The 27,873-nt window shown below is 41.2% G+C and overlaps 1 protein-coding gene across 1 annotated transcript in view; it reads left to right on the forward strand.

Annotated features, from left to right (window-relative positions):
• Window positions 1–26,687, forward strand: part of LOC135530971 (F-box/LRR-repeat protein 18-like) — a 30,653-nt gene extending 3,966 nt beyond the window's left edge. The window contains exons 5-7 of the mRNA XM_064959144.1: window positions 462–1,543; window positions 8,318–8,536; window positions 26,122–26,687. Coding sequence (XP_064815216.1) covers window positions 462–1,543; window positions 8,318–8,536; window positions 26,122–26,332 — 1,512 coding nt within the window. The 3' untranslated portion in view covers window positions 26,333–26,687. The remainder of the gene's footprint in view (window positions 1–461; window positions 1,544–8,317; window positions 8,537–26,121) is intronic.
• The last annotated feature ends 1,186 nt before the right edge of the window (window positions 26,688–27,873 follow it).

Below are 27,873 nucleotides of genomic sequence, written 5' to 3' on the forward strand. Positions count from 1 at the left end.
TTCTGTCTGTGTGTGTGTTTATAATGTGTGTATGTGTCTGTGTGTGTGTGTGTCTGTGTGTGTGTGTGTTTATAATGTGTGTGTGTGTTTAGAATGTGTGTGTGTATAATGTGTGTGTGTGTGTGTGTGTGTGTGTGTGTGTGTGTGTGTTTATAATGTGTGTGTGTGTTTATAATGTGTGTCTGTGTGTGTGTGTGTTTATAATGTGTGTCTGTGTGTGTGTGTGTTTATAATGTGTGTGTGTGTTTATAATGTGTGTGTGTGTGTGTGTTTATAATGTGTGTGTTTATAATGTGTGTGTGTGTGTGTGTTTATAATGTGTGTGTTTATAATGTGTGTGTTTGTGTGTGTGTGTGTGTGTTTATAATGTGTGTGTGTGTGTGTGTTTATACGGTGTGTGTGTGTCTGTGTGTGTGTGTTTATAATGTGTGTGTGTGTGTTTATAATGTGTGTGTGTGTAGGTGAACCAGACTCTCCTCCTCCTCTACCTCGCTGTGTTCAGTGTTCGTGTTCCGGAGCGTCTCCGCTCCTTCCTGGTTTCAGTTCCTGGTCCGAACCCCGCCCACTGGCCTGCTGCGTCCTCATTGGCTCATAGCCTCGTTCAGCATGGCGACCTGGAAGCCCTGCAGTTGCCTCGCTCCTGGTTGGACGCCACGTCGCTAGGACGGGTCCTTCTTAGCAACGCTCCCAAGCACCTGAACTTCTCCCGTTGCCCCACGTTACGACAAACTGTCATCCAATCGCTGACTGGCACTGGAGTGAGTTACTCGACGCGGTTGGTCAGCCTGAATCTTAGTGGTATAGGCCACACCTCCAATTATCCAGAGTGCAGTAGAGTGCGGGGAGAGGAGGAGCTTGTTGCCGAGGCGATGAGCCGGCTGGTTATTTGCTGTCCCAATCTGTCACACCTCAACCTGTTACACACACACTATCACCATGACAACGCACACACACCTGGGCTGGAGGCCAACACACACCTGTGTACCAGCCTGTCCAAACTCACACACCTCCGGTCTCTGGCGCTGCCCGCGTGCGCCCTGTCGGACGGTTCACACACACCGTCCCCTTCCCCCTCCCCCTCCTCTCTGCTGCTGGGACTGAGGAAGCCGTCCCGCGTGGGGCTCCAGACCTACAGGCCAGGCTCCGGGGACTCTCTCCCCAGGGAGGGCACCTCTGGGCTGGGTACCCTGCTGGCCGGTTGCCCCTGTCTGGAGGTTCTGGAGATAACAGGACCGGGCTTCATCTCCGCCCTGCCTCGTCTTGAGCCCTGTGCCAGGGTGTGTGTGGATCAGAGGACGTGTGTGAACGCTGGCGGGGTGGGAGACACGCACGTTGCAGCTCTCCGGGGGCTGCGGGGGCTGCGGAGGCTGACGCTGGCGGGACTGCCGGGGGTCCTGAAGGGGACTGGGCTGGTGCAGGTGGCTGAGCACTGCCGGGACCTACAGGCATTATCTCTGGCCAACCTGGGGTCCTTAAAGACCTGGAACTACAGCGCCGCCCTGCTGGACACACTGAGGAACTGCACCCAGCTCACACAGCTACGGTGAGACTACATACACACTGAGGAACTGCACACAAGTATTATAATATTATATTACTACAATATTATAATATTCATTTTTATATATATATATATATATATATATATATATATATATATATATATATATATATATATATATATATATATACACACATCAACAGGCCTTTCTGTTCTTTACTAGCTACAAACTGTTCTATACATTATATACATTATATATACACAGTATATACACATTATATACATTATATATACTATTATATTAATTATATATACATAGTCATTATATACATTATATACATTATACATTATATTTACATTATATACATTATACATTATATTTACATTATATACTAATACATTATATTTACATTATATATTAATACATTATATTTACATTATATATTAATACATTATATTTACATTATATATTAATACATTATATTTACATTATATATTATATATATTATATTTACATTATATATTAATACATTATATTTACATATATTATACATTATATTTACATTATATACTAATACATTATACACATTATATATACTATTTTATATATATTATACATTATATTTACATTATATACTTATCCATTATACACATTATATATACTATTTTATATATATTATACATTATATTTACATTATATACTAATACATTATATTTACATTATATTCTAATACATTATATACAAATACATTATATATATAATACATTATATTTACATTATATTCTAATACATTATATACTAATATATTATATATATTATACATTATATTTACATTATATTCTAATACATTATATATATTATACATTATATATACATTATATACTAATACATTATATTTACATTATATACTAATACATTATATATATTATACATTATATTTACATTATATTCTAATACATAATATACTAATACACATATACAGTATATACACATGATATACATTATATATACTATTATATTAATTATATATACATAGTCATTATATACATTATATATGCTATTATATACATTATACATTATATTTACATTATATACTTATACATTATACACATTATATATACTATTTTATATATATTATACATTATATTTACATTATATACTAATACATTATATTTACATTATATATTAATACATTATATTTACATTATATTAACATTATATATTAATACATTATATTTACATTATATATTAATACATTATATTTACATTATATATTATATATATTATATTTACATTATATATTAATACATTATATACTAATACATTATATATATTATACATTATATTTACATTATATTCTTATACATTATATATATTATACATTATATATACATTATATATATTATACATTATATATACATTATATACTAATACATTATATTTACATTATATATTAATACATTATATTTACATGATATATTAATACATTATATTTACATTATATATTAATACATTATATTTACATTATATACTAATACATTATATTTACATGATATATTAATACATTATATTTACATTATATATTAATACATTATATTTACATTATATACTAATACATTATACACATTATATATGCTATTTTATATATATTATACATTATATTTACATTATATTCTAATACATTATATACAAATACATTATATATACTATTTTATATATATTATACATTATATTTACATTATATTCTAATACATTATATACAAATACATTATATATATTATACATTATATTTACATTATATTCTAATACATTATATACTAATACATTATATATATTATACATTATATTTACATTATATTCTAATACATTATATATATTATACATTATATATACATTATATACTAATACATTATATTTACATTATATACTAATACATTATATATATTATACATTATATTTACATTATATTCTAATACATAATATACTAATACACATACACAGTATATACACATGATATACATTATATATACTATTATATTAATTATATATACATAGTCATTATATACATTATATATGCTATTATATACATTATACATTATATTTACATTATATACTTATACATTATACACATTATATATACTATTTTATATATATTATACATTATATTTACATTATATACTAATACATTATATTTACATTATATACTAATACATTATATACTAATACATTATATATATTATACATTATATTTACATTATATTCTAATACATAATATACTAATACACATACACAGTATATACACATGATATACATTATATATACTATTATATTAATTATATATACATAGTCATTATATACATTATATATGCTATTATATACATTATACATTATATTTACATTATATACTTATACATTATACACATTATATATACTATTTTATATATATTATACATTATATTTACATTATATACTAATACATTATATTTACATTATATATTAATACATTATATTTACATTATATTAACATTATATATTAATACATTATATTTACATTATATATTAATACATTATATTTACATTATATATTATATATATTATATTTACATTATATATTAATACATTATATACTAATACATTATATATATTATACATTATATTTACATTATATTCTTATACATTATATATATTATACATTATATATACATTATATACTAATACATTATATTTACATTATATACTAATACATTATATACTAATACATTATATATATATTATACATTATATTTACATTATATTCTAATACATAATATACTAATACATTATATATTATACATTATATTTACATTATATTCTAATACATTATATACTAATACATTATATATATTATACATTATATTTACATTATATACTAATACATTATATATATTATACATTATATTTACATTATTTTCTAATACATAATATACTAATACATTATATATATTATACATTATATTTACATTATATTCTAATACATTATATATATTATACATCAACAGGCCTTTCTGTTCTTTACTGCTGTTCTTTATTAGCCACAAACTTCTACACATTAAATACATGATATATACTATTATATATACTATTATACACATTATATATATATATATATATACATTATATATTTACATTTACATTATACATTATATATACTATTATGTACATTATATATACTATTATACACGCATTATACACATATACATTATACACTATATATACACATATATTTACATTATACATTATATACATTATATATATATATTTTTTTTATTATTATTATTTTATTTTTTTACCTTTATTTAACCAGGCAAGTCAGTTAAGAACAAATTCTTATTTTCAATGACAGCCTGGGAACAGTGGGTTAACTGCCTGGTCAGGTCAAGTTAGCCACAAATTGCTATACACATTATACACATTAAAGAGGAGTGGGAGGCCCCGGTGCACAACTGAGCAAGAGATCAAGTCCATTAGAGTCTCGTTTGAGAAACGGACGCCTCACAAGTCCTCAACTGGCAGCTACAGAAAAGCACATTTTTTTGTCCATTTAAAATGACATCAAATTGATCAGAAATGCAGTGTAGACATGGTTCATGTTGTAAAGGACTAAGTGCTAAGTGACCCTAAACCTTTGAACAGTAGTGTACATGTATAAATTATACACATTTTATACATTAAATACTTTATATATACATGCATTATATACATGATACACATTATATGCATTATATATATACATTATACACATTATATATACATTATACATATATATATATATATATATACATTATACACATTATATACACATTTATATATGTTATACACATTTATATACATTATACACATTATATATATATTACTTTATACATTATACACATTATACACATTTTAAACATTATATACATTATACACATTGTAAACAGTATATACATTGTACACATTATATAAATTATATACATTGTAAACATTATATACATTATACACATTACATACATTATATACATTATACAATTATAAACATTATATGGATTATATACATTATATACATTATACTCATTACATACATTATATACATTATACAATTATAAACATTACGTGGATTATATACATTGTAAACATTACAAACATTATGTACATTGTAAACATTATATAGATAATACACATTATATACATTATATATACACATTTTATATATATATATACATTATATACATTATATACACACTATAAACTTTATATATATATATATATATATATACACATTATATACATTATATATACACATTATAAACATTATATATATATATACACATTATAAACATTATATATATACACATTATATAAATTATATATACATTATATATATATACACATTATATACATTATATACATATATACACATTATATACATTATATACATTATATATACACATTATAAACATTATATATATACATATTATAAACATTATATATATACACATTATAAACATTATATATACACATTATAAACATTATATATATATACACATTATAAACATTATATATATACACATTATAAACATTATATATATACACATTATAAACATTATATATATACACATTATAAACATTATATATATACACATTATATACATTATATATACACATTATATACATTATATATATATACACATTATATACACATTATATACATTATATATATACACATTATAAACATTATATATATACACATTATATACATTATATATATATATACACATTATAAACATTATATATATACACATTATATAAATTATATATACACATTATATACATTATATATATATACACATTATATACACATTATATACATTATATATATACACATTATAAACATTATATATATACACATTATATACATTTTATATATATATACACATTATATACATTATATATATATACACATTATATAAATTATATATACATTATATATATATACACATTATATAAATTATATATACATTATATATATATACACATTATATACATTATATACATTATATATACACATTATAAACATTATATATATATACACATTATAAACATTATATATATACATATTATAAACATTATATATATACACATTATAAACATTATATATATATACACATTATAAACATTATATATATACACATTATAAACATTATATATATACACATTATAAACATTATATATATACACATTATAAACATTATATATATACACATTATATAAATTATATATACACATTATATACATTATATATATATACACATTATATACACATTATATACATTATATATATACACATTATAAACATTATATATATACACATTATATACATTATATATATATACACATTATATACATTATATATATATACACATTATATACATTATATATATATACACATTATATACATTATATATATATACACATTATAAACATTATATATATATATATATACAAACTGCCCTGCTCACATTATACACAATATATACATTAGAAATCCACATTAACACACATTATACACAATATATACTATTATATATACACAAACTGCTCTATTCCAAGCTGACAGAGCTGGAGAGGATCTGCAGAGAAGAGTGGGAGGAACTCCCCAGATACAGGAGTGTCAGAAGGCCTGATTCACACAGTCTCCTCTGAACAGTTGATGTTGAGATGTGAGGCCTCCCGAGTGGCGCAGGGGTCTAAGGCATCTCAGTGCTAGCTGTGTTGCAGCCGGCCCCGACCGGGAGACCCATGGGGCAGCACACAATTGGTCTAGCGTCGTCTGGGTTGGGGGAGGGTTTGGCCGTTGTTCCATCGAGTACTAGCAACTCCTGTGGCGGGCCGGGCACATGTGCGCTGACACGGTCGCCAGGTGTTTCCTCCGGGACATTGGTGCGGCTGGCTTCCGGGTTAAGTGGGCATTGTGTCAAGAAGCAGTGCGGCTTGGTTGGGTTGTGTTTCGTGGGGACGCACGGCTCTCGACCTTCGCCTCTACCGAGTCCGCACGGGAGTTGCAGAGATGAGACAAGACTGTAACTACCAATGGATTTCACTAGAAAAAGGGGTAACAAAAATAAATAAATAAAAAGATGTTATTTCAACTCTGAAGTATTTATTTTGGCAATTTCTGAAGCTCTAATGAACTTATCCTCTGCAGCATGGGTAACTCCTGGTCTTCCTTTCCTGTGGCGGTCCTCATGAGAGCCAGTTTAACCATAGTGCTTGATGGTTTTAGCAACTGCACTTAAAGAAACTTTTAAAGTTCTTGAAATTTTCCGGATTGACGGACCTTCATGTCTTAAAGTAATGATGGACTGTCGTTTCTCTTTGCTTATTTGCTTATTTGAGCTGTTCATGGACTTCTTCTGTATACCACCCCTACCTTGTCACTAAACAACTGATTGACTCAAACGCATTAAGAAGGAAATAAATTCCACGTTAACTTTTTAATAAGGCAACTGTTAACTGAAATGCTGAAATGCATTCCAGGTGACTACCCCATGAAGCTGGTTGAGAGAATGCAAAGAGTGTGCAAAGTTATCAAGACAAAGGGTGGCTAATTTGAGGAATCTCAAATATAAAATATATTTTTGATTTGTTTAAAACTGTTGGTTACTACATGATTCCATACGTGTTATTGATGTCTTCACTATTATTCGTCAATGAGAAAATAGTAAAAATAAAGAAAAACCCTGGAATGAGTAGGTGTGTCAACTTTTGACTGGGACTGTATATAATGTGTGTGTGGGTAGGTTGGAGCAGCCCTACCTGGTGTGTAACGGTGCATTCTGGGAGGCGTTGTCATGCTGTTCTCGACTCTGCCGCCTCTGTCTCATCTCGCGGAACGGAACCTTCCACCCCGCTGCCGTGGTTACCTTCATGGAGTGTTGCCGTGACGTCATGGTGTGTCACATGTTCTTGGGTGGAACTCTGGTGGCGTGCCGGACGCTACAGAAAACACTGCTAGACCGGTGAGTCTCTCTCTGTCTGGCTGGTGGGGAGTCTCTGTCTCTCTGTCTGACTGGTGAGTCTGTCTGACTGGTGAGTCTGTCTCTCTGTCTGTCTCTCTGTCTGTCTGACTGGTGAGTCTGTCTGACTGGTGAGTCTGTCTCTCTGTCTGGCTGGTGAGTCTGTCTCTCTGTCTGGCCGGTGGGGAGTCTGTCTCTGTCTGACCGGTGGGGAGTCTGTCTCTCTGTCTGGCCGGTGGGGAGTCTGTCTCTCTGTCTGGCCGGTGGGGAGTCTGTCTCTCTGTCTGACCGGTGAGTCTGTCTCTCTGTCTGACCGGTGAGTCTGTCTCTCTGTCTGACCGGTGGGGAGTCTGTCTCTCTGTCTGACCGGTGAGTCTGTCTCTCTGTCTGACCGGTGGGGAGTCTGTCTCTCTGTCTGGCTGGTGAGTCTCTGTCTGTCTCTCTGTCTGACCGGTGGGGAGTCTGTCTCTCTGTCTGACCGGTGGGGAGTCTGTCTCTCTGTCTGACCGGTGGGGAGTCTGTCTCTCTGTCTGACCGGTGGGGAGTCTGTCTCTCTGTCTGACCGGTGGGGAGTCTGTCTCTCTGTCTGACCGGTGGGGAGTCTGTCTCTCTGTCTGACCGGTGGGGAGTCTGTCTCTCTGTCTGACCGGTGGGGAGTCTGTCTCTCTGTCTGGCCGGTGGGGAGTCTGTCTCTCTGTCTGACCGGTGGTGAGTCTGTCTCTCTGTCTGACCGGTGGGGAGTCTGTCTCTCTGTCTGACCGGTGGGGAGTCTGTCTCTCTGTCTGACCGGTGGGGAGTCTGTCTCTCTGTCTGACCGGTGGGGAGTCTGTCTCTCTGTCTGACCGGTGGGGAGTCTGTCTCTCTGTCTGACCGGTGGGGAGTCTGTCTCTCTGTCTGACCGGTGGGGAGTCTGTCTCTCTGTCTGACCGGTGAGTCTGTCTGACTGGTGAGTCTGTCTCTCTGTCTGTCTCTCTGTCTGTCTGACTGGTGAGTCTGTCTGACTGGTGAGTCTGTCTCTCTGTCTGACCGGTGAGTCTGTCTCTCTGTCTGGCTGGTGAGTCTGTCTCTCTGTCTGGCCGGTGGGGAGTCTGTCTCTGTCTGACCGGTGGGGAGTCTGTCTCTCTGTCTGACCGGTGGGGAGTCTGTCTCTCTGTCTGACCGGTGGGGAGTCTGTCTCTCTGTCTGACCGGTGGGGAGTCTGTCTCTCTGTCTGACCGGTGGGGAGTCTGTCTCTCTGTCTGACCGGTGGGGAGTCTGTCTCTCTGTCTGACCGGTGGGGAGTCTGTCTCTCTGTCTGACCGGTGGGGAGTCTGTCACTGTCTGGCCGGTGGGGAGTCTGTCTCTCTGTCTGACCGGTGGGGAGTCTGTCTCTCTGTCTGACCGGTGGGGAGTCTGTCTCTCTGTCTGACCGGTGGGGAGTCTGTCTCTCTGTCTGACCGGTGGGGAGTCTGTCTCTCTGTCTGACCGGTGGGGAGTCTGTCTCTCTGTCTGACCGGTGGGGAGTCTGTCTCTCTGTCTGACCGGTGGGGAGTCTGTCTCTCTGTCTGACCGGTGGGGAGTCTGTCTCTCTGTCTGACCGGTGGGGAGTCTGTCTCTCTGTCTGACCGGTGGGGAGTCTGTCACTGTCTGGCCGGTGGGGAGTCTGTCTCTCTGTCTGACCGGTGGGGAGTCTGTCTCTCTGTCTGACCGGTGGGGAGTCTGTCTCTCTGTCTGACCGGTGGGGAGTCTGTCTCTCTGTCTGACCGGTGGGGAGTCTGTCTCTCTGTCTGACCGGTGGGGAGTCTGTCTCTCTGTCTGACCGGTGGGGAGTCTGTCTCTCTGTCTGACCGGTGGTGAGTCTGTCTCTCTGTCTGACCGGTGGGGAGTCTGTCTCTCTGTCTGGCCGGTGGGGAGTCTGTCTCTCTGTCTGACCGGTGGGGAGTCTGTCTCTCTGTCTGACCGGTGGGGAGTCTGTCTCTCTGTCTGACCGGTGGGGAGTCTGTCTCTCTGTCTGACCGGTGGGGAGTCTGTCTCTCTGTCTGACCGGTGGGGAGTCTGTCTCTCTGTCTCTCTGTCTGACCGGTGGGGAGTCTGTCTCTCTGTCTGACCGGTGGGGAGTCTGTCTCTCTGTCTGACCGGTGAGTCTCTGTCTGTCTCTCTGTCTGACCGGTGGGGAGTCTGTCTCTCTGTCTGACCGGTGAGTCTCTGTCTGTCTCTCTGTCTGACCGGTGAGTCTCTGTCTCTCTGTCTGACCGGTGGGGAGTCTGTCTCTCTGTCTGGCCGGTGGGGAGTCTGTCTCTCTGTCTGGCCGGTGGGGAGTCTGTCTCTCTGTCTGGCCGGTGGGGAGTCTGTCTCTCTGTCTGACCGGTGGGGAGTCTGTCTCTCTGTCTGACCGGTGGGGAGTCTGTCTCTCTGTCTGACCGGTGGGGAGTCTGTCTGTCTGTCTGACCGGTGGGGAGTCTGTCTCTCTGTCTGACCGGTGGGGAGTCTGTCTCTCTGTCTGACCGGTGGGGAGTCTGTCTCTCTGTCTGGCCGGTGGGGAGTCTGTCTCTCTGTCTGACCGGTGGGGAGTCTGTCTCTCTGTCTGACCGGTGGGGAGTCTGTCTCTCTGTCTGACCGGTGGGGAGTCTGTCTCTCTGTCTGACTGGTGGGGAGTCTGTCTCTCTGTCTGACCGATGGGGAGTCTGTCTCTCTGTCTGACCGGTGGGGAGTCTGTCTCTCTGTCTGACCGGTGGGGAGTCTGTCTCTCTGTCTGACCGGTGGGGAGTCTGTCTCTCTGTCTGACCGGTGGGGAGTCTGTCTCTCTGTCTGACCGGTGGGGAGTCTGTCTCTCTGTCTGACCGGTGGGGAGTCTGTCTCTCTGTCTGGCCGGTGGGGAGTCTGTCTCTCTGTCTGACCGGTGGGGAGTCTGTCTCTCTGTCTGACCGGTGGGGAGTCTGTCTCTCTGTCTGACCGGTGGGGAGTCTGTCTCTCTGTCTGACCGGTGGGGAGTCTGTCTCTCTGTCTGGCCGGTGGGGAGTCTGTCTCTCTGTCTGACCGGTGGGGAGTCTGTCTCTCTGTCTGGCCGGTGGGGAGTCTGTCTCTCTGACTGACCGGTGGGGAGTCTGTCTCTCTGTCTGACCGGTGGGGAGTCTGTCTGTCTCTCTGTCTGACCGGTGGGGAGTCTGTCTCTCTGTCTGACCGGTGGGGAGTCTGTCTCTCTGTCTGACCGGTGGGGAGTCTGTCTGTCTCTCTGTCTGACCGGTGGGGAGTCTGTCTCTCTGTCTGACCGGTGGGGAGTCTGTCTCTCTGTCTGACCGGTGGGGAGTCTGTCTCTCTGTCTGACCGGTGGGGAGTCTGTCTCTCTGTCTGACCGGTGGGGAGTCTGTCTCTCTGTCTGACCGGTGGGGAGTCTGTCTCTCTGTCTGGCTGGTGAGTCTGTCTCTCTGTCTGACCGGTGGTGGGGAGTCTGTCTCTCTGTCTGACCGGTGGGGAGTCTGTCTCTCTGTCTGACCGGTGGGGAGTCTGTCTCTCTGTCTGGCCGGTGGGGAGTCTGTCTCTCTGTCTGACTGGTGGGGAGTCTGTCTCTCTGTCTGACCGGTGGGGAGTCTGTCTCTCTGTCTGACCGGTGGGGAGTCTGTCTCTCTGTCTGACTGGTGGGGAGTCTGTCTCTCTGTCTGACCGGTGGGGAGTCTGTCTCTCTGTCTGACCGGTGGGGAGTCTGTCTCTCTGTCTGACCGGTGGTGAGTCTGTCTCTCTGTCTGACCGGTGGGGAGTCTGTCTCTCTGTCTGACTGGTGGGGAGTCTGTCTCTCTGTCTGACCGGTGGGGAGTCTGTCTCTCTGTCTGACCGGTGAGTCTCTGTCTGTCTCTCTGTCTGACTGGTGGGGAGTCTGTCTCTCTGTCTGACCGGTGGGGAGTCTGTCTCTCTGTCTGACCGGTGGGGAGTCTGTCTCTCTGTCTGACCGGTGGGGAGTCTGTCTCTCTGTCTGACCGGTGGGGAGTCTGTCTCTCTGTCTGACCGGTGGGGAGTCTGTCTCTCTGTCTGACCGGTGAGGAGTCTGTCTCTCTGTCTGACCGGTGGGAGTCTGTCTCTCTGTCTGACCGGTGGGGAGTCTGTCTCTCTGTCTGGCCGGTGGGGAGTCTGTCTCTCTGTCTGACCGGTGGGGAGTCTGTCTCTCTGTCTGACCGGTGGGGAGTCTGTCTCTCTGTCTGACCGGTGGGGAGTCTGTCTCTCTGTCTGACCGGTGGGGAGTCTGTCTCTCTGACTGACCGGTGGGGAGTCTGTCTCTCTGTCTGACCGGTGGGGAGTCTGTCTCTCTGTCTGACCGGTGGTGAGTCTGTCTCTCTGTCTGACCGGTGGGGAGTCTGTCTCTCTGTCTGACCGGTGGGGAGTCTGTCTCTCTGTCTGACCGGTGGGGAGTCTGTCTCTCTGTCTGACCGGTGGGGAGTCTGTCTCTCTGTCTGACCGGTGGGGAGTCTGTCTCTCTGTCTGACCGGTGGGGAGTCTGTCTCTCTGTCTGACCGGTGGTGAGTCTGTCTCTCTGTCTGACCGGTGGGGAGTCTGTCTCTCTGTCTGACCGGTGGGGAGTCTGTCTCTCTGTCTGACCGGTGGGGAGTCTGTCTCTCTGTCTGACCGGTGGGGAGTCTGTCTCTCTGTCTGACCGGTGGGGAGTCTGTCTCTCTGTCTGACCGGTGGTGAGTCTGTCTCTCTGTCTGACCGGTGGGGAGTCTGTCTCTCTGTCTGACCGGTGGGGAGTCTGTCTCTCTGTCTGACCGGTGGGGAGTCTGTCTCTCTGTCTGACCGGTGGGGAGTCTGTCTCTCTGTCTGACCGGTGGGGAGTCTGTCTCTCTGTCTGACCGGTGGGGAGTCTGTCTCTCTGTCTGACCGGTGAGTCTCTGTCTGTCTCTCTGTCTGACCGGTGGGGAGTCTGTCTCTCTGTCTGACCGGTGGGGAGTCTGTCTCTCTGTCTGACCGGTGGGGAGTCTGTCTCTCTGTCTGACCGGTGGGGAGTCTGTCTCTCTGTCTGACCGGTGGGGAGTCTGTCTCTCTGACTGACCGGTGGGGAGTCTGTCTCTCTGTCTGACCGGTGGGGAGTCTGTCTCTCTGTCTGACTGGGGAGTCTGTCTCTCTGTCTGACCGGTGGGGAGTCTGTCTCTCTGTCTGACCGGTGGGGAGTCTGTCTCTCTGTCTGACCGGTGGGGAGTCTGTCTCTCTGTCTGACCGGTGGGGAGTCTGTCTCTCTGTCTGACCGGTGGGGAGTCTGTCTCTCTGTCTGACTGGTGGGGAGTCTGTCTCTCTGTCTGACCGGTGGGGAGTCTGTCTCTCTGTCTGGCCGGTGGGGAGTCTGTCTCTCTGTCTGACCGGTGGGGAGTCTGTCTCTCTGTCTGACCGGTGGGGAGTCTGTCTCTCTGTCTGACCGGTGGGGAGTCTGTCTCTCTGTCTGACCGGTGGTGAGTCTGTCTCTCTGTCTGACCGGTGGGGAGTCTGTCTCTCTGTCTGACCGGTGGGGAGTCTGTCTCTCTGTCTGACCGGTGGGGAGTCTGTCTCTCTGTCTGACCGGTGGGGAGTCTGTCACTGTATGACCGGTGGGGAGTCTGTCTCTCTGTCTGACCGGTGGGGAGTCTGTCTCTCTGTCTGACCGGTGGGGAGTCTGTCTCTCTGTCTGACCGGTGGGGAGTCTGTCTCTCTGTCTGACCGGTGGGGAGTCTGTCTCTCTGTCTGACCGGTGGGGAGTCTGTCTCTCTGTCTGACCGGTGGGGAGTCTGTCACTGTCTGACCGGTGGGGAGTCTGTCTCTCTGTCTGACCGGTGGGGAGTCTGTCTCTCTGTCTGACCGGTGGGGAGTCTGTCTCTCTGTCTGACCGGTGGGGAGTCTGTCACTGTCTGACCGGTGGGGAGTCTGTCTCTCTGTCTGACCGGTGGTGAGTCTGTCTCTCTGTCTGACCGGTGGGGAGTCTGTCTCTCTGTCTGACCGGTGGTGAGTCTGTCTCTCTGTCTGACCGGTGGGGAGTCTGTCTCTCTGTCTGACCGGTGGGGAGTCTGTCTCTCTGTCTGACCGGTGGGGAGTCTGTCTCTCTGTCTGACCGGTGGGGAGTCTGTCTCTCTGTCTGACCGGTGGGGAGTCTGTCTCTCTGTCTGACCGGTGGGGAGTCTGTCACTGTCTGACCGGTGGGGAGTCTGTCTCTCTGTCTGACCGGTGGGGAGTCTGTCTCTCTGTCTGACTGGTGAGTCTCTGTCTGTCTCTCTGTCTGACCGGTGGGGAGTCTGTCTCTCTGTCTGACCGGTGGGGAGTCTGTCTCTCTGTCTGACCGGTGGGGAGTCTGTCTCTCTGTCTGTCTCTCTGTCTGACCGGTGGGGAGCCGGTGGGGAGTCTGTCTGTCTGTCTGACTGACCGGTGGGGAGTCTGTCTCTCTGTCTGACCGGTGGGGAGTCTGTCTCTCTGTCTGACCGGTGGGGAGTCTGTCTCTCTGTCTGACCGGTGGGGAGTCTGTCTCTCTGTCTGACCGGTGGGGAGTCTGTCTCTCTGTCTGACCGGTGGGGAGTCTGTCTCTCTGTCTGACCGGTGGGGAGTCTGTCTCTCTGTCTGACCGGTGGGGAGTCTGTCTCTCTGTCTGACCGGTGGGGAGTCTGTCTCTCTGTCTGACCGGTGGGGAGTCTGTCTCTCTGTCTGACCGGTGGGGAGTCTGTCTCTCTGTCTGACCGGTGGGGAGTCTGTCTCTCTGTCTGACCGGTGGGGAGTCTGTCTCTCTGTCTGACCGGGTGGGGAGTCTGTCTCTCTGTCTGACCGGTGGGGAGTCTGTCTCTCTGTCTGACCGGTGGGGAGTCTGTCTCTCTGTCTGACCGGTGGGGAGTCTGTCTCTCTGTCTGACCGGTGGGGAGTCTGTCTCTCTGTCTGACCGGTGGGGAGTCTGTCTCTCTGTCTGACCGGTGGGGAGTCTGTCTCTCTGTCTGACCGGTGGGGAGTCTGTCTCTCTGTCTGACCGGTGGGGAGTCTGTCTCTCTGTCTGACCGGTGGGGAGTCTGTCTCTCTGTCTGACCGGTGGGGAGTCTGTCTCTCTGTCTGACCGGTGGGGAGTCTGTCTCTCTGTCTGACTGGTGAGTCTGTCTCTCTGTCTGACCGGTGGGGAGTCTGTCTCTCTGTCTGACCGGTGGGGAGTCTGTCTCTCTGTCTGACCGGTGGGGAGTCTGTCTCTCTGTCTGACCGGTGGGGAGTCTGTCTCTCTGTCTGACCGGTGGGGAGTCTGTCTCTCTGTCTGACCGGTGGGGAGTCTGTCTCTCTGTCTGACCGGTGGGGAGTCTGTCTCTCTGTCTGACCGGTGGGGAGTCTGTCTCTCTGTCTGACCGGTGGGGAGTCTGTCTCTCTGTCTGACCGGTGGGGAGTCTGTCTCTCTGTCTGACCGGTGGGGAGTCTGTCTCTCTGTCTGACCGGTGGGGAGTCTGTCTCTCTGTCTGACCGGTGGGGAGTCTGTCTCTCTGTCTGACCGGTGGGGAGTCTGTCTCTCTGTCTGACCGGTGGGGAGTCTGTCTCTCTGTCTGACTGGTGGGGAGTCTGTCTCTCTGTCTGACCGGTGGGGAGTCTGTCTCTCTGTCTGACCGGTGGGGAGTCTGTCTCTCTGTCTGACCGGTGGGGAGTCTGTCTCTCTGTCTGACCGGTGGGGAGTCTGTCTCTCTGTCTGGCTGGGGAGTCTGTCTCTCTGTCTGACCGGTGGGGAGTCTGTCTCTCTGTCTGGCTGGGGAGTCTGTCTCTCTGTCTGACTGGGGAGTCTGTCTCTCTGTCTGACTGGTGGGGAGTCTGTCTCTCTGTCTGGCCGGTGGGGAGTCTGTCTCTCTGTCTGACCGGTGGGGAGTCTGTCTCTCTGTCTGGCCGGTGGGGAGTCTGTCTCTCTGTCTGGCCGGTGGGGAGTCTGTCTCTCTGTCTGACCGGTGGGGAGTCTGTCTCTCTGTCTGACCGGGTGGGGAGTCTGTCTCTCTGTCTGACCGGTGGGGAGTCTGTCTCTCTGTCTGGCCGGTGGGAGTCTGTCTCTCTGTCTGACCGGTGGGGAGTCTGTCTCTCTGTCTGACCGGTGGGGAGTCTGTCTCTCTGTCTGACCGGTGGGGAGTCTGTCTCTCTGTCTGACCGGTGGGGAGTCTGTCTCTCTGTCTGACCGGTGGGGAGTCTGTCTCTCTGTCTGACCGGTGGGGAGTCTGTCTCTCTGTCTGACCGGTGGGGAGTCTGTCTCTCTGTCTGACCGGTGGGGAGTCTGTCTCTCTGTCTGACCGGTGGGAGTCTGTCTCTCTGTCTGACCGGTGGGGAGTCTGTCTCTCTGTCTGACCGGTGGGGAGTCTGTCTCTCTGTCTGACCGGTGGGGAGTCTGTCTCTCTGTCTGACCGGTGGGGAGTCTGTCTCTCTGTCTGACCGGTGGGGAGTCTGTCTCTCTGTCTGACCGGTGGGGAGTCAGTCTCTCTGTCTGACCGGTGGGGAGTCTGTCTCTCTGTCTGACCGGTGGGGAGTCTGTCTCTCTGTCTGTATATACTGATAGTTCTATATAATGATAGTTCTATATACTGATATTTCTATATACTGATAGCTCTATATGAGAATGCTCTATATGAGGATAGCTCTATATGAGGATAGCTCTATATGATGATAGTTATTTTTAATGATAGTTCTATATGAGGATAGTTCTATATACTGATAGTTCTATATGAAGATAGTTCTATGTGAGGGTAGTTCTATGTGAGGGTAGTTCTATGTGAGGGTAGTTCTATGTGAGGGTAGTTCTATGTGAGGATAGTTCTATGTGAGGATAGTTCTATGTGAGGATAGTTCTATGTGAGGGTAGTTCTATGTGAGGGTAGTTCTATGTGAGGGTAGTTCTATGTGAGGGTAGTTCTATGTGAAGGTAGTTCTATGTGATGATAGTTCTATATGAGGATAGTTCTATATGAGGGTATTTCTAATATGAGGATAGTTCTATATGAGGATAGTTCTATATGAGGATAGTTCTATATGAGGATAGTCCTATATACTGATAGTTCTATATGAGGATAGTTCTATATGAGGTTAGTTCTATATAATGATAGTTATTTTTAATGATAGTTCTGTATGATGATAGTTCTATATACTGATAGTTCTATATGAGGATAGTTCTTTGTGAGGATAGTTCTTTGTGAGGATAGATCTATGTGAGGATAGTTCTATGTGAGGATAGTTCTATATACTGATAGTTCTATGTGAGGATAGTTCTATATAATGAGGATAGTTCTATATAATGAGGATAGTTCTATATAATGAGGATAGTTCTATATAATGAGGATAGTTCTATATAATGAGGATAGTTCTATATAATGAGGATAGTTCTATATAATGATTATAGTTCTAATATGAGGGTAGTTCTAATATGAGGGTAGTTCTAATATGAGGGTAGTTCTAATATGAGGGTAGTTCTAATATGAGGGTAGTTCTAATATGAGGGCAGTTCTAATATGAGGGCAGTTCTAATATGAGGGTAGTTCTAATATGAGGGTAGTTCTAATATGAGGGTAGTTCTAATATGAGGGTAGTTCTAATATGAGGGCAGTTCTAATATGAGGGCAGTTCTAATATGAGGGCAGTTCTAATATGAGGGCAGTTCTAATATGAGGATATTTCTATATGAGGGCAGTTCTAATATGAGGATATTTCTATATAGTTCTATATGAGGTTAGTTCTATATAATGAGGATAGTTCTATATAATGATTATAGTTCTAATATGAGGGCAGTTCTAATATGAGGGCAGTTCTAATATGAGGGCAGTTCTAATATGAGGGTAGTTCTAATATGAGGATATTTCTATATGAGGGCAGTTCTAATATGAGGATATTTCTATATAGTTCTATATGAGGTTAGTTCTATATAATGATAGTTATTTTTAATGATAGTTCTGTATGATGATAGTTCTATATACTGATAGTTCTATATGAGGATAGTTCTATGTGAGGATAGTTCTTTGTGAGGATAGATCTATGTGAGGATAGTTCTATGTGAGGATAGTTCTATATACTGATAGTTCTATGTGAGGATAGTTCTATATAATGAGGATAGTTCTATATAATGAGGATAGTTCTATATAATGAGGATAGTTCTATATAATGAGGATAGTTCTATATAATGAGGATAGTTCTATATAATGAGGATAGTTCTATATAATGAGGATAGTTCTATATAATGAGGATAGTTCTATATAATGAGGATAGTTCTATATAATGAGGATAGTTCTATATAATGAGGGTAGTTCTATATAATGAGGATAGTTCTATATAATGAGGATAGTTCTATATAATGAGGATAGTTCTATATAATGAGGATAGTTCTATATAATGAGGATAGTTCTATATAATGAGGATAGTTCTATATAATGAGGATAGTTCTATATAATGAGGATAGTTCTATATAATGAGGATAGTTCTATATAATGAGGATAGTTCTATATAATGAGGATAGTTCTATATAATGAGGGTAGTTCTATATAATGAGGATAGTTCTATATAATGAGGATAGTTCTATATAATGATTATAGTTCTAATATGAGGGCAGTTCTAATATGAGGGTAGTTCTAATATGAGGGCAGTTCTAATATGAGGGTAGTTCTAATATGAGGGCAGTTCTAATATGAGGGCAGTTCTAATATGAGGGCAGTTCTAATATGAGGGCAGTTCTAATATGAGGGTAGTTCTAATATGAGGGTAGTTCTAATATGAGGGTAGTTCTAATATGAGGGTAGTTCTAATATGAGGGCAGTTCTAATATGAGGGCAGTTCTAATATGAGGGTAGTTCTAATATGAGGGTAGTTCTAATATGAGGGTAGTTCTAATATGAGGGTAGTTCTAATATGAGGGTAGTTCTAATATGAGGGTAGTTCTAATATGAGGGCAGTTCTAATATGAGGGTAGTTCTAATATGAGGGCAGTTCTAATATGAGGGTAGTTCTAATATGAGGGCAGTTCTAATATGAGGGCAGTTCTAATATGAGGGCAGTTCTAATATGAGGGCAGTTCTAATATGAGGGCAGTTCTAATATGAGGGCAGTTCTAATATGAGGGTAGTTCTAATATGAGGGCAGTTCTAATATGAGGATATTTCTATATGAGGGCAGTTCTAATATGAGGGCAGTTCTAATATGAGGGTAGTTCTAATATGAGGGTAGTTCTAATATGAGGGCAGTTCTAATATGAGGGTAGTTCTAATATGAGGGTAGTTCTAATATGAGGGCAGTTCTAATATGAGGGCAGTTCTAATATGAGGGCAGTTCTAATATGAGGGCAGTTCTAATATGAGGGCAGTTCTAATATGAGGGCAGTTCTATATGAGGGCAGTTCTAATATGAGGGCAGTTCTATATGAGGGTAGTTCTAATATGAGGGCAGTTCTAATATGAGGGCAGTTCTAATATGAGGGCAGTTCTAATATGAGGGCAGTTCTAATATGAGGGCAGTTCTAATATGAGGGCAGTTCTAATATGAGGGCAGTTCTAATATGAGGGTAGTTCTAATATGAGGGCAGTTCTAATATGAGGATATTTCTATATAATGATTATAGTTCTAATATGAGGGTAGTTCTAATATGAGGGCAGTTCTAATATGAGGGCAGTTCTAATATGAGGGTAGTTCTAATATGAGGGTAGTTCTAATATGAGGGCAGTTCTAATATGAGGGCAGTTCTAATATGAGGATAGTTCTAATATGAGGGCAGTTCTATATGAGGATAGTTCTAATATGAGGGCAGTTCTAATATGAGGATATTTCTATATGAGGGCAGTTCTAATATGAGGGCAGTTCTAATATGAGGGCAGTTCTAATATGAGGGCAGTTCTATATAATGATTATAGTTCTAATATGAGGGCAGTTCTAATATGAGGGCAGTTCTAATATGAGGGTAGTTCTAATATGAGGGTAGTTCTAATATGAGGGCAGTTCTAATATGAGGGCAGTTCTAATATGAGGGCAGTTCTAATATGAGGGCAGTTCTAATATGAGGGCAGTTCTAATATGAGGGTAGTTCTAATATGAGGGCAGTTCTAATATGAGGATATTTCTATATGAGGGCAGTTCTAATATGAGGGCAGTTCTAATATGAGGGCAGTTCTAATATGAGGGCAGTTCTAATATGAGGATAGTTCTAATATGAGGGTAGTTCTATATAATGATTATAGTTCTAATATGAGGGTAGTTCTAATATGAGGGTAGTTCTAATATGAGGGTAGTTCTAATATGAGGATATTTCTATATAATGATTATAGTTCTAATATGAGGGTAGTTCTAATATGAGGGCAGTTCTAATATGAGGGTAGTTCTAATATGAGGGTAGTTCTAATATGAGGATATTTCTATATAATGATTATAGTTCTAATATGAGGGTAGTTCTAATATGAGGGCAGTTCTAATATGAGGGTAGTTCTAATATGAGGGTAGTTCTAATATGAGGGTAGTTCTAATATGAGGATATTTCTATATAATGATTATAGTTCTAATATGAGGGTAGTTCTAATATGAGGGTAGTTCTAATATGAGGGCAGTTCTAATATGAGGGTAGTTCTAATATGAGGGTAGTTCTAATATGAGGATATTTCTATATAATGATTATAGTTCTAATATGAGGGTAGTTCTAATATGAGGGCAGTTCTAATATGAGGGTAGTTCTAATATGAGGGCAGTTCTAATATGAGGGTAGTTCTAATATGAGGGTAGTTCTAATATGAGGATATTTCTATATAATGATTATAGTTCTAATATGAGGGTAGTTCTAATATGAGGGCAGTTCTAATATGAGGGTAGTTCTAATATGAGGGTAGTTCTAATATGAGGGTAGTTCTAATATGAGGATATTTCTATATAATGATTATAGTTCTAATATGAGGGTAGTTCTAATATGAGGGTAGTTCTAATATGAGGGCAGTTCTAATATGAGGGTAGTTCTAATATGAGGGCAGTTCTAATATGAGGGTAGTTCTAATATGAGGGTAGTTCTAATATGAGGGTAGTTCTAATATGAGGATATTTCTATATAATGATTATAGTTCTAATATGAGGGTAGTTCTAATATGAGGGTAGTTCTAATATGAGGGTAGTTCTAATATGAGGATATTTCTATATAATGATTATAGTTCTAATATGAGGGTAGTTCTAATATGAGGGTAGTTCTAATATGAGGGTAGTTCTAATATGAGGATAGTTCTATATAATGATTATAGTTCTAATATGAGGGTAGTTCTAATATGAGGGCAGTTCTAATATGAGGGTAGTTCTAATATGAGGGTAGTTCTAATATGAGGGCAGTTCTAATATGAGGGCAGTTCTAATATGAGGGCAGTTCTAATATGAGGGTAGTTCTAATATGAGGGTAGTTCTAATATGAGGGCAGTTCTAATATGAGGGTAGTTCTAATATGAGGGTAGTTCTATATGAGGGTAGTTCTAATATGAGGGCAGTTCTAATATGAGGGCAGTTCTAATATGAGGGCAGTTCTAATATGAGGGCAGTTCTAATATGAGGGCAGTTCTAATATGAGGGCAGTTCTAATATGAGGGTAGTTCTAATATGAGGGTAGTTCTAATATGAGGGCAGTTCTAATATGAGGGCAGTTCTAATATGAGGGCAGTTCTAATATGAGGGCAGTTCTAATATGAGGGCAGTTCTAATATGAGGATATTTCTATATGAGGGCAGTTCTAATATGAGGGTAGTTCTATATAATGAGGATATTTCTATATGAGGGCAGTTCTAATATGAGGGTAGTTCTATATAATGAGGATAGTTCTATATAATGATTATAGTTCTAATATGAGGGCAGTTCTAATATGAGGGCAGTTCTAATATGAGGGTAGTTCTAATATGAGGATATTTCTATATGAGGGCAGTTCTAATATGAGGGCAGTTCTAATATGAGGGTAGTTCTAATATGAGGGTAGTTCTAATATGAGGGTAGTTCTAATATGAGGATATTTCTATATGAGGGCAGTTCTAATATGAGGGCAGTTCTAATATGAGGGTAGTTCTAATATGAGGGTAGTTCTAATATGAGGGCAGTTCTAATATGAGGGCAGTTCTAATATGAGGATATTTCTATATGAGGGCAGTTCTAATATGAGGATATTTCTATATGAGGGCAGTTCTAATATGAGGATATTTCTATATGAGGGCAGTTCTAATATGAGGATATTTCTATATGAGGGCAGTTCTAATATGAGGGTAGTTCTAATATGAGGGCAGTTCTAATATGAGGGCAGTTCTAATATGAGGGCAGTTCTAATATGAGGGCAGTTCTAATATGAGGGCAGTTCTAATATGAGGGTAGTTCTATATAATGAGGATAGTTCTATATAATGATTATAGTTCTAATATGAGGGTAGTTCTAATATGAGGGTAGTTCTAATATGAGGGTAGTTCTAATATGAGGGTAGTTCTAATATGAGGGTAGTTCTAATATGAGGGTAGTTCTAATATGAGGGCAGTTCTAATATGAGGGTAGTTCTAATATGAGGGCAGTTCTAATATGAGGGTAGTTCTAATATGAGGATATTTCTATATGAGGGCAGTTCTAATATGAGGGCAGTTCTAATATGAGGGTAGTTCTAATATGAGGGTAGTTCTAATATGAGGATATTTCTATATAATGATTATAGTTCTAATATGAGGGTAGTTCTAATATGAGGGCAGTTCTAATATGAGGGTAGTTCTATATAATGAGGGCAGTTCTAATATGAGGGCAGTTCTAATATGAGGGCAGTTCTAATATGAGGGCAGTTCTAATATGAGGATATTTCTATATGAGGGCAGTTCTAATATGAGGGTAGTTCTATATAATGAGGATAGTTCTAATATGAGGGCAGTTCTAATATGAGGGTAGTTCTATATAATGAGGATAGTTCTATATAATGATTATAGTTCTAATATGAGGGCAGTTCTAATATGAGGGTAGTTCTAATATGAGGGCAGTTCTAATATGAGGGCAGTTCTAATATGAGGGTAGTTCTAATATGAGGGTAGTTCTAATATGAGGGTAGTTCTAATATGAGGGCAGTTCTAATATGAGGGCAGTTCTAATATGAGGGTAGTTCTAATATGAGGGCAGTTCTAATATGAGGGTAGTTCTAATATGAGGGTAGTTCTAATATGAGGATAGTTCTATATGAGGATAGTTCTATATACTGATAGTTCTATGTGAGGATAGTTCTATGTGAGGATAGTTCTATATGAGGATAGTTCTATATACTGATAGTTCTATGTGAGGATAGTTCTATGTGAGGATAGTTCTATGTGAGGATAGTTCTATGTGAGGATAGTTCTATATGAGGATAGTTCTATATGAGGATAGTTCTATATACTGATAGTTCTATGTGAGGATAGTTCTATGTGAGGATAGTTCTATGTGAGGATAGTTCTATGTGAGGATAGTTCTATGTGAGGATAGTTCTATGTGAGGATAGTTCTATATAATGAGGATAGTTCTATATAATGAGGATAGTTCTATATAATGAGGATAGTTCTATATAATGATTATAGTTCTAATATGAGGGTAGTTCTATATAATGAGGATAGTTCTATATAATGAGGATAGTTCTATATAATGATTATAGTTCTAATATGAGGGTAGTTCTAATATGAGGGTAGTTCTAATATGAGGGTAGTTCTAATATGAGGGTAGTTCTAATATGAGGGCAGTTCTAATATGAGGGCAGTTCTAATATGAGGGCAGTTCTAATATGAGGGCAGTTCTAATATGAGGGCAGTTCTAATATGAGGGCAGTTCTATATAATGAGGATAGTTCTATATAATGATTATAGTTCTATATGAGGGCAGTTCTATATAATCAGGATAGTTCTATATAATGAGGATAGTTCTATATAATGAGGATAGTTCTATATGAGGGCAGTTCTAATATGAGGGTAGTTCTATATAATGAGGATAGTTCTAATATGAGGGCAGTTCTAATATGAGGGTAGTTCTATATAATGAGGATAGTTCTATATAATGATTATAGTTCTAATATGAGGGCAGTTCTAATATGAGGGTAGTTCTAATATGAGGGCAGTTCTAATATGAGGGTAGTTCTAATATGAGGGTAGTTCTAATATGAGGGCAGTTCTAATATGAGGGCAGTTCTAATATGAGGGTAGTTCTAATATGAGGGTAGTTCTAATATGAGGGCAGTTCTAATATGAGGGCAGTTCTAATATGAGGGCAGTTCTAATATGAGGATAGTTCTAATATGAGGGTAGTTCTAATATGAGGGCAGTTCTAATATGAGGGCAGTTCTAATATGAGGATAGTTCTATATAATGAGGATATTTCTATATGAGGGCAGTTCTAATATGAGGGTAGTTCTATATAATGAGGATAGTTCTAATATGAGGGCAGTTCTAATATGAGGGTAGTTCTATATAATGAGGATAGTTCTATATAATGATTATAGTTCTAATATGAGGGCAGTTCTAATATGAGGGTAGTTCTAATATGAGGGCAGTTCTAATATGAGGGTAGTTCTAATATGAGGGCAGTTCTAATATGAGGGCAGTTCTAATATGAGGGCAGTTCTAATATGAGGGCAGTTCTAATATGAGGGCAGTTCTAATATGAGGATAGTTCTATATGAGGGTAGTTCTAATATGAGGGCAGTTCTAATATGAGGGTAGTTCTAATATGAGGGTAGTTCTAATATGAGGATAGTTCTATATGAGGATAGTTCTATATACTGATAGTTCTATGTGAGGATAGTTCTATGTGAGGATAGTTCTATATGAGGATAGTTCTATATACTGATAGTTCTATGTGAGGATAGTTCTATGTGAGGATAGTTCTATGTGAGGATAGTTCTATGTGAGGATAGTTCTATATGAGGATAGTTCTATATGAGGATAGTTCTATATACTGATAGTTCTATGTGAGGATAGTTCTATGTGAGGATAGTTCTATGTGAGGATAGTTCTATGTGAGGATAGTTCTATGTGAGGATAGTTCTATGTGAGGATAGTTCTATATAATGAGGATAGTTCTATATAATGAGGATAGTTCTATATAATGAGGATAGTTCTATATAATGATTATAGTTCTAATATGAGGGTAGTTCTATATAATGAGGATAGTTCTATATAATGAGGATAGTTCTATATAATGAGGATAGTTCTAATATGAGGGTAGTTCTAATATGAGGGCAGTTCTAATATGAGGGTAGTTCTAATATGAGGGCAGTTCTAATATGAGGGCAGTTCTAATATGAGGGCAGTTCTAATATGAGGGCAGTTCTAATATGAGGGTAGTTCTAATATGAGGGTAGTTCTAATATGAGGGCAGTTCTAATATGAGGGCAGTTCTAATATGAGGGCAGTTCTATATAATGAGGATAGTTCTATATAATGATTATAGTTCTATATGAGGGCAGTTCTATATAATCAGGATAGTTCTATATAATGAGGATAGTTCTATATAATGAGGATAGTTCTATATAATGAGGATAGTTCTATATAATGAGGATAGTTCTATATAATGATTATAGTTCTATATAATGATTATAGTTCTAATATGAGGGCAGTTCTAATATGAGGGCAGTTCTAATATGAGGGTAGTTCTATATGAGGATAGTTCTATATAATGAAGCCCTCTCCTTCCTCTAGGTTCTCTGTGGAGCGTCCGGCCCTCTCTGTGGTCATCTACCCTCTGCTCCATGAAGACCTTCCATTGGTCATCAGAGACATGCCCCTCCCACTGCTCGATCAACTGACCCTCTTCCAAAGCCGCGTTGCCCAAGCCCCGCCCTCGTCACAATTGGGACACCAGAGAGCAAAGAGGCAACTAGCCAATCAGAGCCCCTCATTACCATGGTGATGCCAGAGAGTGAAGAATCATCTAGCCAATCACAGCCCCTCAGACTAGAGGTCTTCACGGGTTCAAAAGGTTGGACCTGTTCCAAACTGGACCTGGGGCTGTCCCATCCGGACCCGAAGTGCATCAATTATTCTGTTTAATATAGAGACTGAGGACAACTAGACCCGTTCCATATAGACATGGCTGGATCCAGACCCGATCTGAGTGAGAAAAAAAGAAAAGTAGTATTTTTTTAACTACTTTATTAATCGAAGCCGATGAAGTGTGAGAGGAGGGAGAGAGAGGTGCCTCTAGCAGGGAGGGAGAGAGACGTGCCTCTAGCAGGGAGGGAGAGAGAGGTGCCTCTAGCAGGGAGGGGAGAGAGGTGCCTCTAGCAGGGAGGGAGAGAGAGGTGCCTCTAGCAGGGAGGGAGAGAGAGGTGCCTCTAGCAGGGAGGAGAGAGAGGTGCCTCTAGCAGTGAGGAGAGAGACGTGCCTCTAGCAGGGAGGGAGAGAGAGGTGCCTCTAGCAGGGAGGGAGAGAGAGGTGCCTCTAGCAGGGAGGGAGAGAGAGGTGCCTCTAGCAGGGAGGGAGAGAGAGGTGCCTCTAGCAGGGAGGGAGAGAGAGGTGCCTCTAGCAGGGAGGGAGAGAGAGGTGCCTCTAGCAGGGAGGGAGAGAGAGGTGCCTCTAGCAGGGAGGGAGAGAGAGGTGCCTCTAGCAGGGAGGAGAGAGACGTGCCTCTAGCAGGGAGGGGAGAGAGGTGCCTCTAGCAGGGAGGGAGAGAGAGGTGCCTCTAGCAGGGAGGGAGAGAGAGGTGCCTCTAGCAGGGAGGGAGAGAGAGGTGCCTCTAGCAGTGAGGGAGAGAGACGTGCCTCTAGCAGGGAGGGAGAGAGAGGTGCCTCTAGCAGGGAGGGAGAGAGAGGTGCCTGTAGCAGGGAGGGAGAGAGACGTGCCTCTAGCAGTAAGGGAGAGAGGTGCCTCTAGCATGGAGGGAGAGAGAGGTGCCTCTAGCAGGGAGGGAGAGAGAGGTGCCTCTAGCAGGGAGGGAGAGAGACGTGCCTCTAGCAGGGAGGGAGAGAGACGTGCCTCTAGCAGGGAGGGAGAGAGAGGTGCCTCTAGCAGGGAGGGAGAGAGACGTGCCTCTAGCAGTGAGGGAGAGAGGTGCCTCTAGCAGGGAGGGAGAGAGAGGTGCCTCTAGCAGGGAGGGAGAGAGAGGTGCCTCTAGCAGGGAGGGAGAGAGAGGTGCCTCTAGCAGGGAGGGAGAGAGACGTGCCTCTAGCAGGGAGGGAGAGAGAGGTGCCTCTAGCAGGGAGGGAGAGAGAGGTGCCTCTAGCAGGGAGGGAGAGAGAGGTGCCATTTAGGATACAACTATAATCCTCTGGGTGAGAGTACAGGAGACCCAGAGAGACTGATTTCTCAGAAGCATCGTAAGACTATTTAAAACCTTCGTTAGGAGCATCATTAAATCTCCTTCGCTGTTTCCCAAAACCATCATTATATTAACGTACTTGAAAACGCTTGTTTAAAAAACAAACAAATGTCAGCTAAGTGCGTTGTTAGATG

The sequence above is a fragment of the Oncorhynchus masou genome, chromosome 5 (genome assembly GCF_036934945.1).
Source record: "Oncorhynchus masou masou isolate Uvic2021 chromosome 5, UVic_Omas_1.1, whole genome shotgun sequence".
In the NCBI taxonomy this organism is placed as follows: Eukaryota; Metazoa; Chordata; class Actinopteri; order Salmoniformes; family Salmonidae; genus Oncorhynchus; species Oncorhynchus masou.